The sequence below is a fragment of the Anopheles funestus genome, chromosome 2RL (genome assembly GCF_943734845.2).
Source record: "Anopheles funestus chromosome 2RL, idAnoFuneDA-416_04, whole genome shotgun sequence".
NCBI classification, from domain to species: Eukaryota; Metazoa; Arthropoda; class Insecta; order Diptera; family Culicidae; genus Anopheles; species Anopheles funestus.
Window position 1 is genome coordinate 18,357,325 of NC_064598.1, and position 13,928 is coordinate 18,371,252.

General features: G+C 40.9%; 4 protein-coding genes across 16 annotated transcripts in view; 2 read left to right on the forward strand and 2 right to left on the reverse strand.

The window, feature by feature from the left end:
- LOC125762468 (mucin-5AC) overlaps nucleotides 1-6,967 on the reverse strand; it is a 64,326-nt gene extending 57,359 nt beyond the window's left edge. For 4 of the 12 annotated variants that reach the window (XM_049424578.1, XM_049424579.1, XM_049424589.1 and 1 more), the window contains exons 1-2: nucleotides 6,820-6,967; nucleotides 3,660-4,255 (exon numbers count right to left, since the gene is read on the reverse strand). The gene's annotated coding sequence lies outside the window, so the exon portion shown is untranslated. The other 8 variants (XM_049424587.1, XM_049424580.1, XM_049424588.1 and 5 more) reach the window with 8 other exon arrangements.
- A 250-nt stretch (nucleotides 6,968-7,217) lies between these two features.
- LOC125762486 (peroxynitrite isomerase THAP4-like) lies at nucleotides 7,218-8,109 on the forward strand. Its single transcript, XM_049424635.1, has 2 exons — nucleotides 7,218-7,382; nucleotides 7,455-8,109. The coding sequence occupies exon 2, from the start codon at nucleotides 7,455-7,457 to the stop codon at nucleotides 7,938-7,940; it is 486 nt and encodes a 161-aa protein (XP_049280592.1). The 5' UTR covers nucleotides 7,218-7,382; the 3' UTR covers nucleotides 7,941-8,109.
- A 69-nt stretch (nucleotides 8,110-8,178) lies between these two features.
- LOC125762474 (poly(A) RNA polymerase gld-2 homolog A-like) lies at nucleotides 8,179-11,274 on the forward strand. 2 transcript variants are annotated; one of them, XM_049424595.1, is made up of 6 exons: nucleotides 8,179-8,289; nucleotides 8,367-9,695; nucleotides 9,768-9,955; nucleotides 10,016-10,128; nucleotides 10,189-10,298; nucleotides 10,381-11,274. In XM_049424595.1, exons 2-6 carry the CDS (start codon nucleotides 8,408-8,410, stop codon nucleotides 10,557-10,559), a joined length of 1,878 nt encoding a protein of 625 aa, XP_049280552.1. In that variant the 5' UTR covers nucleotides 8,179-8,289; nucleotides 8,367-8,407; the 3' UTR covers nucleotides 10,560-11,274. The 2 variants fall into 2 exon arrangements, with proteins under 2 accessions (XP_049280552.1, XP_049280553.1); XM_049424596.1 differs by having other exon boundaries at nucleotides 8,222-9,695.
- Nucleotides 11,275-11,597: 323 nt separating this feature from the next.
- LOC125775046 (uncharacterized) lies at nucleotides 11,598-12,983 on the reverse strand. The gene is made up of 2 exons (XM_049445481.1): nucleotides 12,580-12,983; nucleotides 11,598-12,498 (listed from the first exon to the last, which is right to left on the reverse strand). Exons 1-2 carry the CDS (start codon nucleotides 12,651-12,653, stop codon nucleotides 11,616-11,618), a joined length of 957 nt encoding a protein of 318 aa, XP_049301438.1. The 5' UTR covers nucleotides 12,654-12,983; the 3' UTR covers nucleotides 11,598-11,615.
- Between the last annotated feature and the right edge of the window lie 945 nt (nucleotides 12,984-13,928).

Below are 13,928 nucleotides of genomic sequence, written 5' to 3' on the forward strand. Positions count from 1 at the left end.
CACCCGAGATGTAGTAACGATGATCTCTACTACTTGTCTCTCGTACAGCTCACGAACGAAACTGCACCGAATACTGAGAAACGCTCCAAAGCTGACATCGTCCATTCTGAATTGTTGCCGAAGCGGCTGTTACGCTGTAGGAGACAGACAGACCGAATTGCATGATAACGATTGACGGGATGCATACGTGCGTAGGTGTCCTTGGCGGTTGGTGCGCCTGTGTGCGAAAGTGTATTGGTGTGCGATACGGTAGAGTACCGTGTAGTAAGTGGAGTAGCCAGACTTTACGCTACATTTGGGGGTGAGAGAGAAAAAAATGGACACATATCGAACGAAACTATTTCCATAAAGATGAGCTCGTAAGCTTATTGGCTTATTAGGTTTTATGCCTACTAATGCAAATACTACTAATACCGAACTCAAGTGTAATTCGAATTGCCTAAGCAAAGGCGCTAACTTCAACCGATCACTAACCGACGTTGCGAAGACATCGCCTGGTAACCAATCTGTTTCCAGGAAATTCGGTCCAGGACTGCAGTCTTCCATCCTCGGCTGCATCCGATCTTTGACAGGTTCGACTCCACCTGATCCAGCCTAAGAGCTCGATGTGCTCCTCTACGTCTCGTGCCGAACAGGTCGCTAACGAGCACCTTCCTGGTGGAGCATGAGTTCGGCATCCTCACCATGTGCCCCGGCCATCTTATAGCCCTTAGCACACGCCGGTTGAAAATAGCGAGCTCAATGGCTTCCTCCGTTAGCAGAGTCTAGGACTCGTACCCGTAGTGGACTACCGGACGTATCAGTGTGTGGAGTCTTCTGGATCGCAGGAGTTTGTGGAGCCCGTACTAGGCACGATTTCCCTGAACAATGCAACTTCGGATTTCGCTGCTCATGTTGTTGTCCGAAGTTACGATCGTACCAAGGTAGCAGAACTCCTCTACCACCTCGAGATCGTCGCCCTCAACTCCTCCCGAGACGGGCATAAAACACGCACTAATTTACAAATTGACTACGTCTGTGCCGTGAAACACTTAAATAATGAGTCGACGTCAAGCCCATCATCTCCTAGGCGAGTTCTTTGCCAGCGGCATTTTCAAACACTTTCGTGCCAGTGTGCCATCTACACTCATTTTGTTAGTGAGTTTCCTACAAGTTCGAAAAATAATAGTTATCGCATCCCAATCAGCACCAACGCTAACGGTTCCAAATTCGAGTTGGCATCAAACACAACAATTCTATACTATCTGCTCTACTGTGATATCGTGCATATCGCACACGCATCATCACTCGGTAGATATGTGGGCCAGCCAAACCCTGTCTAAACACAACCCGAGGTGGGGTGTTTTGCAGAAGGTGACCAACGATCGTCTCCACACAAAATCAACTCCCGGGCACAATGCAGTGTAGACACCAAACCAAACCAAAAAAAAGGGCCCTGACAAGCAGGTTTCGGTACGGTGGTATGTGAATGGCTTATCTGTTTTCCTGCTTCCTAGTGGGGTTGGATGGTTCGTTCTGCTCAAAATCCGTTAAAATGCCGTATCAATAATTTTATGCAAATCTAGCCCCACGACGGGAACCGTCGCTCTTGCTGATCACATCGAAAGCTCCCAAAAACTTGAAACGAAGATACACTTCCCACACACAGCCACACACCACCAGTCGTCTGCCAGAGTTTTCGTGGACAGAGAAACTAGAGCACTAGCGAGGCTGTGATGCTTGGAATACACCCTCCCACAAAATATCTTCCAACATGCAAATCACTTGTGACGCCTTCGCTTCGGCGGTGGAGAACTAGTTTGGGTCAGCTTCCGTGAAATGCTCTAGTGAAGCAACAAATCGCGTGCTCCACAAACCATCCAATCCATCACCGTATCCGTACTATTTACGGTTCAGCCGATGTGTGGGGGAGCGATATAACGATAATGTGGAGGAGGATGATGGCAATGTGAATTTTTGGGGGACGTTGAAGATAATAATTCATCTGAACGAATGCCAAATATAAACTAATGCGAGAGGACCGAATATCTGAGCGATGTCAGCTAGATAGTTCCTACAAATTGATTATAACCTTATTCAAGTTACGGACACTCATCTACTGCATGGATAAAGGGAGAGATTTTAATGTATAATACTTTTAGCATAATGCCCAAAAGTGGATTATGCTTTATTTGTTTTGCCATGAGCATTGTGGACTAATGCTAATGACTTTATATGGAAGAAGCTGTCTGTTTTAATTACCAAGGATTTATACAAATTTTGCATAGCATTCTGGAATTCCTTAGCTTTCAACTTAGTTGTCAGTTCTTAGTGTAGCGATTTACTAGGTGCCATTATGTATCTGATAATGACTGACTAGAATTCTGCTTCCTATTTAGACGAACGTGTTCTGACCTTCAATGGTTTTCGGTTCTGAGGAGATTATATACACGACCTTCTGTGTATTCGACCCAACGTATTAGTATCGGATCATGGGATTAGAGTTAAGTAATCTTGTGAATTAGTATACCTATGCTCTTAGGTGAATTTAGACAACTAGGATATATCACAAAATTTGAAGAGTGTGGACTTTGGTTTTAATTACTTATTAAAAGAGCCTAAGGTTTGAAGGAGACAAACAAAATATCTTAGATTTTTTTTAAATTGCCTAAAATTCAGTACTCTATTTCACAACAATAAATTTAAATTGTTTTTTATATATTTTGAATACAAATTTATAACAAAAATGGCGCTCATACTCATAATTTTTATGGCTTTGTACAGATCTCTTTTATTATGTGTAGATACGACTATTAATTTTATCTTTTTGCAGCAGCCAAGCAGCACACATGGCCATATATCTTTACCTTTCGCTTATTGTCATTTCCTGGCGAGAAGCAACTAAAAATAACCATTCAATTTAGCTTGCAGCATCATCCTTTTCTTACATTTCCTAGGAGATCGTTCCTGCTTCATTATTACATTTTTGTGCATCATTTAAGAAGGTCGTTTGGTTCGCCGCAAAGTTCTGTCATTAATGGTCGAATCATGTGAAGTTTCTAATAATTTTCCCTCTTCATTCTTATAGCAAAACTTTTATATAAAACAATAAAAATAGAAATATTACTTTGTTGAAACTAGAACTATCCGATTTCCGCTTTTCATTATCTTAGACATCTGGTTCATTGTTCCGCAAGACTGTTCGCATCTTCACTACTACAATTGCTTGACATTGTGACAGACGTTCGAAATTGGTGGACGAATAATAAGTCTTTTCCGGTTCATCATTAGCACCGAAGCAAATGTGTCACTTCCCTTTCAACTCCCATCCCTCCATTTCCCCTTCAATTCCAAAAGTTTAGTTTTGGACAACCAGTTCAAAGAGTTGTTATTTTTGCACACAGAGAGCAACAGATCGATTTCCGGTCATTGTTTTATGGCAGTTTATTTTTGGGACCCCCAAAAAAAACGACATCTCAACGGGTGACCGATTCCTGTCGCAATAGGGAAACAGAACATTGGTCTAAAGATGGAAAAGGGTTTCTTCCACAATTCTTGCTACATTTGATGGGGAGGAAAAAACGAACAAGTGTAAAGTTTGCTACTCTTAAAAACAATCCTTTCTAATAATAGCCATTTTTCGATCCCATTTTCCGTGCTATCCCAAAAAGTCAACTTACCTTAATACGAGCAGCAAACCAGCTCGGGAAATTATTTCGGTGATTTTGGGTGAGGATTGATGAAAAATTGCGCTGAACGATGAGACCAGCGGCATGCAATGCACCAGGGTCGATTTTTCGCTCACAAGCTTATTTTTAACAGAACTTTTCAAACCGTATTCACAACAATTTCACATCAGGAAAAATAACACACAAAATAAATCGTAGCAGGCAACTTTCACGATGATTTTGTCGACTCGCCTGAGCTCACTGAATTTTATTCACAATTTTTTTGTAACTTGCAATGAGTAATATCACCATTGCCTTTTTTCTTTTTTTTCTTTTCGCTTTTTTTCACAATTTAGCACGAATTTACACCCAACACTACCAATACTACCTTGAGGAGCGCTGCTTCTTTTTCCAGTTAGAAATGCACTTTTTAACCTACTATTATTATTAACATTGCAAAAACCGATTCACTTTTCCTTTCTCACGGCGAACACTTATGACTCATCTTTATCATCAGCACATACACACGCACGCACACACTACATACACTTTTCAATATCCCACACGTTGTGTGGGTACTGCAGATGGGCTGTGATCTATATTAAACTCTGGGGAAAATGAAACGCATTTTAAATACATGATGATCATCATTCCGTAGTAAGTACTATAAGACACATTCATTTTGTTATCTTAAAACAATGTTCCTTGTTATAGGAAGCTAACCAGTAGTGTGAACTATTTTAAAATGTAATACTTTTTGTCTATTCTCTACCACAATAAATGCCCTTCGCTGATACTACTACACCAATCACCATTGTTTTTTCCTTTTCTACGCGCATCACCCTTTCCCTCAATGAAGGCACTGAACCGTCTGTATGTTTTTTTTTTCTTCTTTTTAATATACAGCACACCTAACCAAACAGACATAAAATCACTACTGTAAGACCCTACTGTAAACAAAGAGGGAAAATTTCCGTTTTTCCATTTCTACATCACTGTTGCGGAAAAGAACCACACACGCAATGCATTGAACTGCATTGTTGTTTTTATTTATCAACAACCGAATGGGTGGGGAGGAAAATGCACTCGGCACATACAGTGATGGTGGCTAGTAATATTTTCAAAAAACATTCCACACTAAAAATATCCATTTCATACATAATAGAATCACAACAAACAGCACTTTTTGCCATTCCCAAAATATACCTAAACGCTGCAGGTGCAAATTTTAATTAAACATGCATTAAATTATGCCACAATCAACACCGAAAACATCAATCATGCGCTTTCTGCCCGCTGCCTCCGAGATCAACCTGCTTTTTTGATTTAAAAAAACACACACACACACAAGCACACCAAAATCGGAAAGACCAATTGTGAAAAGCGAAAAGCACTCGCTGCTCGTAAGGGCTGCAGGTGTCACACACCGTGATGGGTGTGTAATCATCATCGTCTTCAGCACCAGATGTTGCGGAATAAACGAATGGCCAAAAATCTAACAGCAGCTGCTAGTGCGGAAGGAACTGTCACTAGAAAGGGGGGTTTGACACGTTGGGCGTTCCTTTATTATTGCGCAGGCAGGACACGAAGGAATCTTTTTGGGTTTGGGGTGAGAGAAAGGTGTGCCAAAGATTGCCTCTTTCAAATAGCATTTTTCTCGCACCAAGCAACTCACGGTCGTGATGACAAACAACATTACGTCCTGTGCGAACAGATGAAGTATTTGCGGATATGAAAAATATTTTAACACACAGAGACACGCACGTACACACACTTTCCGCTTTCGTCTTCTTCGTTTTCAAACACGCATTCCACAATCTTTTTTTCATGAAAATATTTCTGCTATTTTCTTTTCTTGTGACAAATTTCTTAAATTTCTGGGGCGTTCTTTTTATGTTGCTCTTCTCGACATTGCCGACATCTTACACACTTTTTTAAAACACTGCTCATCAGACTAATATACAGCAGCCATTTAAAGATTGGCGGTCAAGTTTTGCATTCATAGTGGAACTAGATCACCAACATTCTATTTTTTTACGCTACACAGCAGCTAGCTACACAATAAACAAATCACAAACATCTCTTCTCACGTCGTCGTCAATAACTGTGTTTGTCGTTCGCACAACTGTCTCGAAACCAACCCTCTCACGGACACATCTTAAACGCTAGCTCACTTACTTCTTATACTACTCACATTTCTCAGCCAAGGACCGAAAAGGAAACCCAGAATCCTGAGCGAGTGTGTATGTGTGTGATTGTGTCACACAACTGACCGCACAAACAAACACATTACACCAGCGTAAATAAATTACAAACGAAGCCTCTTTCGATAGCCGATACACATTTATCCCATTTCACTGGCGCGCGACGAACGGAATGACTTTCATGAGAACGCAAAACGTCACCGTTTTTGCCCCAAAACTCGACACACACACACACATGTATCAACTCACCCTACTTGCTTCACGCCCACTACCAAACACACACATATTCATCACACAAATTCGATTTCATCTCACGTTTACTTCATGCCCTGGGCACAGCCAGTGCTCGACAAGTTATGAGCAGGCCAAGTAAGCATTGTTCACACATAGACGATACGCATGCACCATGCCATTGATATTCTAATGAATAATGCAATGAAATGCATAACACAAAACGAACACATTATAGGTATTCAATGTCAAATTGAACAAAAGATTACAGGGATGAAAGAGACCGCAATTTGCCGACCACTGACTTCAGATCAAATTCAAGGCTCACTCTCTTACCCACTCCCATACATATACGCACACACACACACTCTCTCAAACACACTTTATTCACACGCGTTTGTTTTCTTCTCCATGCCCTGGCTATTGTAGATTCTACAAGCTAATTTAATCGAAATACCTAAAAAGCAGCTTCTAAATGGATGATTGACCATCTTCAATTACCGTTCCGTGTGTATGAACCATAGGCACAAACAAGCTAAATAATCGGAATCAGCAAACGCATTTGTCTCGCGACAAACACACACACACACACACACACACGAGCATACTTTACTGCGGCCACTGCATTCCAGCGCGATAAGAAGTTCGATGCACCGTCAAGAACTGTTGAACCGTCTTAAGTTACACACTTGCAGATGCTTACAACTAATCGTAATACAGCAGGTATGCAAATTTACCCTCGTAAGCGGTGTTGTTGGCTCCACTAACTATTGTGACAGGAAAAGGCTAAAGTTGTTGACAGACCGCACACAATTGACTGCTATCATTATGCGTTATATTTTGACCATAACGCGACTCCATAGTCCGTTCTGGTGGCATTTGTCCATAGTTGAAGGTTAGAGAGAGAGAGAGAGAAACGTTAGAAAGAGATCACCATAATGCATGTGGGACGTCAAAATTTTCCGAAGCGTCTCGAATTCCGGAAAGCAAGTCGAACTGTCAAAAAAGAAAGTTTTAAAACTTCTAGGATAGTGTAGCTAGATAACAAATACGTGGAGAGTAATAATTATATTTACTCTACGAAGTTAATAGATTATTTATAGTACAACTTTTAATTAAATTACACCAATCGTTCAAATGATATATCACACCGAAAATACTGACTACCAGAACCCGCGCCAAATTGACTGTAGTTAGCTTTGTACACGGCTTGACACAATACAGAAAGTAAACAAACAACATAATACCGGCAGGAAAAGGTGTTTTGTGCGAAAAACAATTATAATTCTGCAATACAAGGGTATGCCATTAAAAATACATGTTTCCAGGGTGTAATTATCTTAACTTGACATAATTTTATATCGTTTTACAGATGGCTAAAGTACACGAAGCACTAAAACCAATTCAATGGCTTATTGGAACATGGGAATCCGTAACGGCGAAGGGAAGCTATCCGACGATTAAAGATTTTTCCTACAATGAGATCATTAAATTCGAATCCTTGGGACAACCATTGCTCAACTACGAGTCAAATTCCCGTCATCCCGTATCCGGTGCTCCAATGCACCTTGAAAGAGGCTTTCTTCGCATAAAACCGGGTACCAGTCAGGTTGCGTTCATGGTAGCACACAACTTTGGATTGGTAGTGCTGGAGGAAGGAGAAGCGACGGAAAATGGACTAAAACTAGCTTCGAAGTCTGTCGACCGTATGTCCTTCGGTAAAGAACCGGCGGTAAAAGCGGTCATGAAAACATATCGCCTTAATGCGGACGGAACTTTGGAGATTCAAACGGATATGGAGACGGATAATACACCGATGACAAATCACCTGAATGTTGTGTACAAAAGATGTGAATGAAGAAGCAAGAGGCTGGTCAATGCAGTTACAGCGTTAGCGGGAAATGGTTGTGTAAGAACAAAGATTTATTTCGTAGCTTAGTCGCAAACGGATGGTGTTGGGTGGTAAAAACAAATCACAATTATCGAAGTACCTTATTAAAGCTGGTTGAATAGTTGGGAAACAGTAGGTACCTGTGTTAAGAAAACAATCACTTGATTTAATCATCCGAATTGCGCTGACACTGTATAAACCATTGTTAATCGAAGAAACCTCTGAAAGAAATAAGCACAAAACGAATCGAGCACAAGCGAACCCGACGCACAACTGTTACTTCTTGCCAGGGAAATAGTATTCATCTACTGAGAAGGTAAGTGTGGTTAAAATGGGAGCAGTTGATAAAAGTTTAAGCAAAATATTATTCAATTTACCGTTTTTTCGTTCCAGTTACTTCACCATCCGTCCATTGAACGCACAAAATACGGCCGATGGGAAGAACGAAGGTGAGAAAAACATCTTTCTCAAACTATCCAAAGATTACAGCTTCGTTGACTTCTGATGCGAATCCAAAGATGGGAACCTACCAGATAAGAATGGACACCGAACGACCGAAACATTCGTTGAGAATGAACGGGTACTATGGAAACACTTCAAACGTTGCCTGGAATAATTGTGTCGGATTACCATCTCAACGGCACCAAGCTCACACAACGGATCCTCACCCGCTGCGTTCGCATATGCGCTATTTCGGCCAGCAAGTGTTCCAAAACGATGTCAGCACTTCAAATACAACGGCGTACAAGTATTCGGTTGACTTTTTAAATAACGTTCGGCAGCATATGTATTTCGAACGGAACGATAGAAACGGCAGAGAACGCAATGTAGGAAGACGGACAGAATCTGTCCAATCGAGCCACACGTTCGCTAATCTACTTCGCTGCTATGGTTATCATAACAATTGGCTTTCGTTCAAATTTGGCTATACCTATCAAAAAGAACTGCTTTATAGACGTAAAACGGAAATATGGAATCAAGACGTACGTGAACCTGATGTCGTTCAGCGTGATAAGAGACAAAAACAAAACTTAGATATCCTTCCGTTGCCAGAACAACATTCGCTGCAGAGAGAACAAATCGAGCAAAAGAATGTTTATCCACCATCAGAAAGCAACGACAGCATCCAAGACTATGAGCAGCCTTTTATTGCACCGGTCAACGAGAAAGAGGAAACATTAAACGCGGGCAGCTCATCGTCCAATCGTGCCTTGTCGCCTCGTAACAATGAATTCGTATTATCACCACCGAAAGCTATGGATGCTTTGCCTACGGAGGATCGTTTGTCGAAGGGCATTTGGCAAATGTTTCACGCCAACAAGCAGTCCGAAGCAACGTTTGCGAAAAAGATGTGGCTGTGGAAAGAGTTATACAACTGCTTCCAGCAAATGGCATCCTGGCTGCCAAAGTACGAACTGTACCTTATGGGTAGCACCATTTCAGGCTTCGGTACGGATAATTCCGATATAGACATGTGCATTGTGGACATTGACGGTCCCACGTATTGCGATTCGCGCACCGAAGCTCTGAATAATTTGCTGCGTGTCAAAAGCTTCATTGAATCGATGTCCACTTCGAGCAGCTTTGAACATCTCGATCTTATAAGAGCAAAGGTGCCCATTCTACGCTTCCGCCATGTGCGGGAAAATCTCGATATCGATCTAAGCATTAATAATCGTGTGGGCATACGAAATACTCATTTGCTGCACTGCTATGCTCAATGTGCGTATTGAAAAGCTTGGCCTTACGATGATATGAACTTTATCTATAAAAGAAATATTGCTTTCTTTTCAGTGGACCCACGTGTACGGCCCCTGGTTATGATCATAAAGCTGTGGGCTCAGCATCACAACCTGAATGATCCGATAAACTCCACCATGTCCAGCTATTCGATAGTCCTGATGGTCATCAATTTCCTACAGTGCGGTGTTACACCTGCGGTAGTACCGTGTCTGCATAAGCTTTATCCGGAAAAATTCTGTGTTAGTACCGATGTCCGACGTAAGTCTACGCAAAATATAATGCTTTTTATTTTCTTGCAGAAAGACAACTATAACAGCAATTTGCTCGAACGCATCGATCCACACCACTCGGACAATAAGAACAGTCTCGGAGAGCTGCTGTGTCAATTTTACAAATACTACGCCGAGTTTGAGTAAGCTTACCCGTCGATATACTATAATATGCTCTGCAATGTAATATGCTTCCTTTCCAGTTATGCTAACTATGCCATATCAGTTAGAACGGGAACAATTATACCAATTGGCGATTGCAAGTGGAATGGAAACGAACAGTTTGGAATCTGTAACTATTTGTTTATCGAAGGTATTGTACGAAAGACTTACCATAGGATGGATGAACCCCACAGCGACATATTATTGCTATTCTCATTCTCTCATCCCTACAGAGCCATTCAATAGGACGAACACCGGTAAATCTGTGCATAATAAATTTGTGTTTGAACAGATAAAATCCGCATTCGCTGCATCCTGGAAAATGCTAGAAGAAAACGATAGCATGAGCATCCTGTTCCATAAACCGCTCCTCGCATCCTCTTCGATTCCATCGCCCAACAGCTATTTCTAAGCCGAGCATTCCTTTAAAAGGAGCATAAACAAAGAAAAAAAAAATTACAAAAGAAGTAAAAATACCTATACAACTTTTTATAAGTATTATAGGGCACAAAAAATAAATTTGTATAGAATTGTATCTAATTTAAATACTGTACAAATAAAGTAGGTAATTACGCATACACACACGTGTCTTTGCTATTTTATGAAATGATGACAATATCATATTTGGTTCTCTAAATTTTATATAATTACTTTATTTTTCATGATTTTTACATATTTATCGTCATAACAAAACTACCGATGAATTCCCTGATGAATTACACCAAACAGATCGAAAAAGCTCAGCTGCGCTAAAACTACCAAAACTTGCAAAGTATGCAATTCGCATTACAAGCGACTCGCATTTCAAATGTATGCAATCTTTTATAAATTTATCATTTTAACATTTTAATATATGTTTTACAAACTTAATCTATCACATAATCTATCTATGATGATGAATTTTAACTTTAACAATCTTATTGTAATATGGCCTATAACTTAGTCCGTAACTGAATGAGAATAATGGAAGAAGTCGAAAGTAACCCTATTTTTCCTATTATTTGTTTCTCTAAGTTTCCTAAAGAAAGTTTCCCTATTATTTGTTTTATAACTCATTTGAATGAGTTTTTTCTGAAGTATAAAATTCAAATTTCTAAGACAGACTGGCGAATTAAAATTGAAGCAGAATATTCTGACATAGACAAATTTGTTAATAATAATTAAATAATTGGACGGATAAATGATTCACCAGTCTGCAGAAATATGTTTCAGCAAAAATGATGCTGAATGCTAAAGAGTATTAAATTATTTCAACAGGTACATTTTAAAATGTTATGATTGTTTTCGAGATCGATAAATTAAAATGATTTGATTATAGACTCATAATTAGAGAGCAGCATGGTGCAAAATAAAAAAAACATATGTGTATCGAATATTATAGACTAGAAAAAAAAGAAAAAAAGCTTATCCAAAAGTAACAAAAAAACTAATGGATTTTTGTTTGTGGCATGCACCACACCAGTGCCGCTCATAAGTTAGTAAATTCCAATGGAACTTCGATATCATTTTCATCCCCACTGTCTGTATCCATATAAATTAATCTATCCTGATCATTGTAGAATGTCCCAGTGTCAAGTAAATCCCAGTCTAACCACTCGTCACAAACTTCTCCCAAATTTCTTTCGAGTTCAGTCGTCATCGAACAATCCACTTCCATTGGTTCTGGTTCTTGAACAGCAGTAGGAATCGGTTTCATTATTGACGTAGAGGGAAGAGACATTTCTACATCCTCTTCAACGTTCACCGATGGAATAGACCGAATGCTGTTTTGTAGGCTCGCAAACGAAGGCAGTTTCATTTCTACATCCTCTTCAACGTAGAGCTCATTTATTGAAGGTACAACCTTCACATTGTCATGCTTCATATCGAGTCGATTTTCGCAATTAGTTAAACAGGACGATGGATTTTGGATGCGTGTGACATTAGTCTGATCTACGGCTGGTTGTTCGATAACTTCATCAACATCCATCGGCTGTACATTGCATTCATCCACAAAACCATCGATTTCTATCTCCATGGGCTTACATGAGGAACCGGATGGTCCATTTTCCGCCACATTACAATCATTTTCCGAATCGTCGCTCGTTGGCATGGTCGGTTTTAGTGCGAACAGTTTCATTACACAGGGCATTTCCTCAACCAGCGCTGGTATGGACAATGTTTGCATTTCCTTCGGTAGAATCGCACGGAAATCGTCAGTCAGTGTGTACTTCTCCTCCAGTTGTTCTGCTGTTTCCAACGGGTCAGTAGCGTTGCTTTCCGCCAAACGTTCGCTTCCATTCCCATTAGCATTGGCGCGATCGGACGTATGTAAAACGTGCATAAGCATCTTAATGTACTGCGCAGCTTCACTGAGGAATAAAGGAAAAAGGAAGCTGTATATGAATATACATCGTCTTAACGCTAGTTTGGGGCACATTTTAATTTCTTACGTCAGTGTTTTAGCTTTCGAAGTTGTAGAACTTATGGAAAGCGTCGTGCGTATGGTGTTGTACTGATGGTTCATCTTCACCAAACGATTGTGTTCGCGGATGCATGCCTTTTCGCAAATATCTGTAATCGGAAAAATAATACACCTATATGTAATATATAATTCTTCTACGGCAAATAAAAGGAGTAATAGTAAAGAACGGACGACACTTCATATCCGCTTCCGCGGATATCCGCGGAGGTTTGCGTCCATGATAAGCATCAGCACGTACTTCTTGGTGCACGCTCCTGGAAAAAAAGCTGGAAACTGTGTGTATGTATAATCGTGAAAAACGTACTAAAAACAGTCATAATTGCAAGTTTTAGGCGTAAGTATTCCTGCCGTACGTATTCCTGGCGTATTGGGCGGCCCGGTGGTGCATGTGATAAACGGCCCGGTCCACACGGCAGGACCGGAGATCAAATCCCATTCGGACTGTCCCCCCGTACCAAGGACTGACTATTCAGCTACGTGGTAAAACAAGTCTCGAAAGCCAGAAATGTAGAAGAAGATTCCTGCCAAAGTTGGTGATAACTGCGTAAAAACGGACACTTAAGGTGGTCAGTGTAGGAAACTCTTCTATACAGTTTGTACGGGGAGATAAAAGGGGCGAAAAGAAGGACTAAGGCTGGTGGTAGTGTTCAGTCGTACACGTTTTTTATTTCAAAATTTTATAATTTTGTATAAAATTGTCATCCGATTTTATCTGTTAAATTTCGTACAAAATTTTGAACAAAAATCGTGTACGACTGATCACTGCCACCAGCCAAATTCCGCATAAAAGTGGCTGAAAGTTAGTAAAATCGTTCAGTGGACGATTAGTCGATACTCTTCGTAAGCTGCCAAAGGGTCCAATCGGGCAACAACGTTGTCTTCATTGACTCGAGATGGGGGCACTTTGCTCGATAGTGTCGAACCCTGGTGGACCGTCAAGGGCTTTGTATGCGTTGTGGAGCTGCGGTGCATCAAGTTAAGACCTGCAAAGCAGATTTTAGATGTATTATCTGCAAGTTGTCCCCACATCAATGGTCATCCCAACTGTAGTGTTTAGTCGTCGGTACAGTGCCATGTGTAATGGAGCCTCTGCGGGTTTTGCAGGCCAACCTGGATGGCGGACGCGTCGCTCGGAAAAAGGGGACGTGTTGCTGTTGTCGGAGGTATACCATCCACCGGACAACAACGGGACTCGTCGGGGATAGTTGCAGTAGTGCCCACCGGGATCAGCCCCCTCCAGCGGGTGTGAAACAGTCCAACGCCGGGGATGGTGGCTGCTCGAATCGGAGGAATAGTATTCGGAGGCCATTCGGGCAA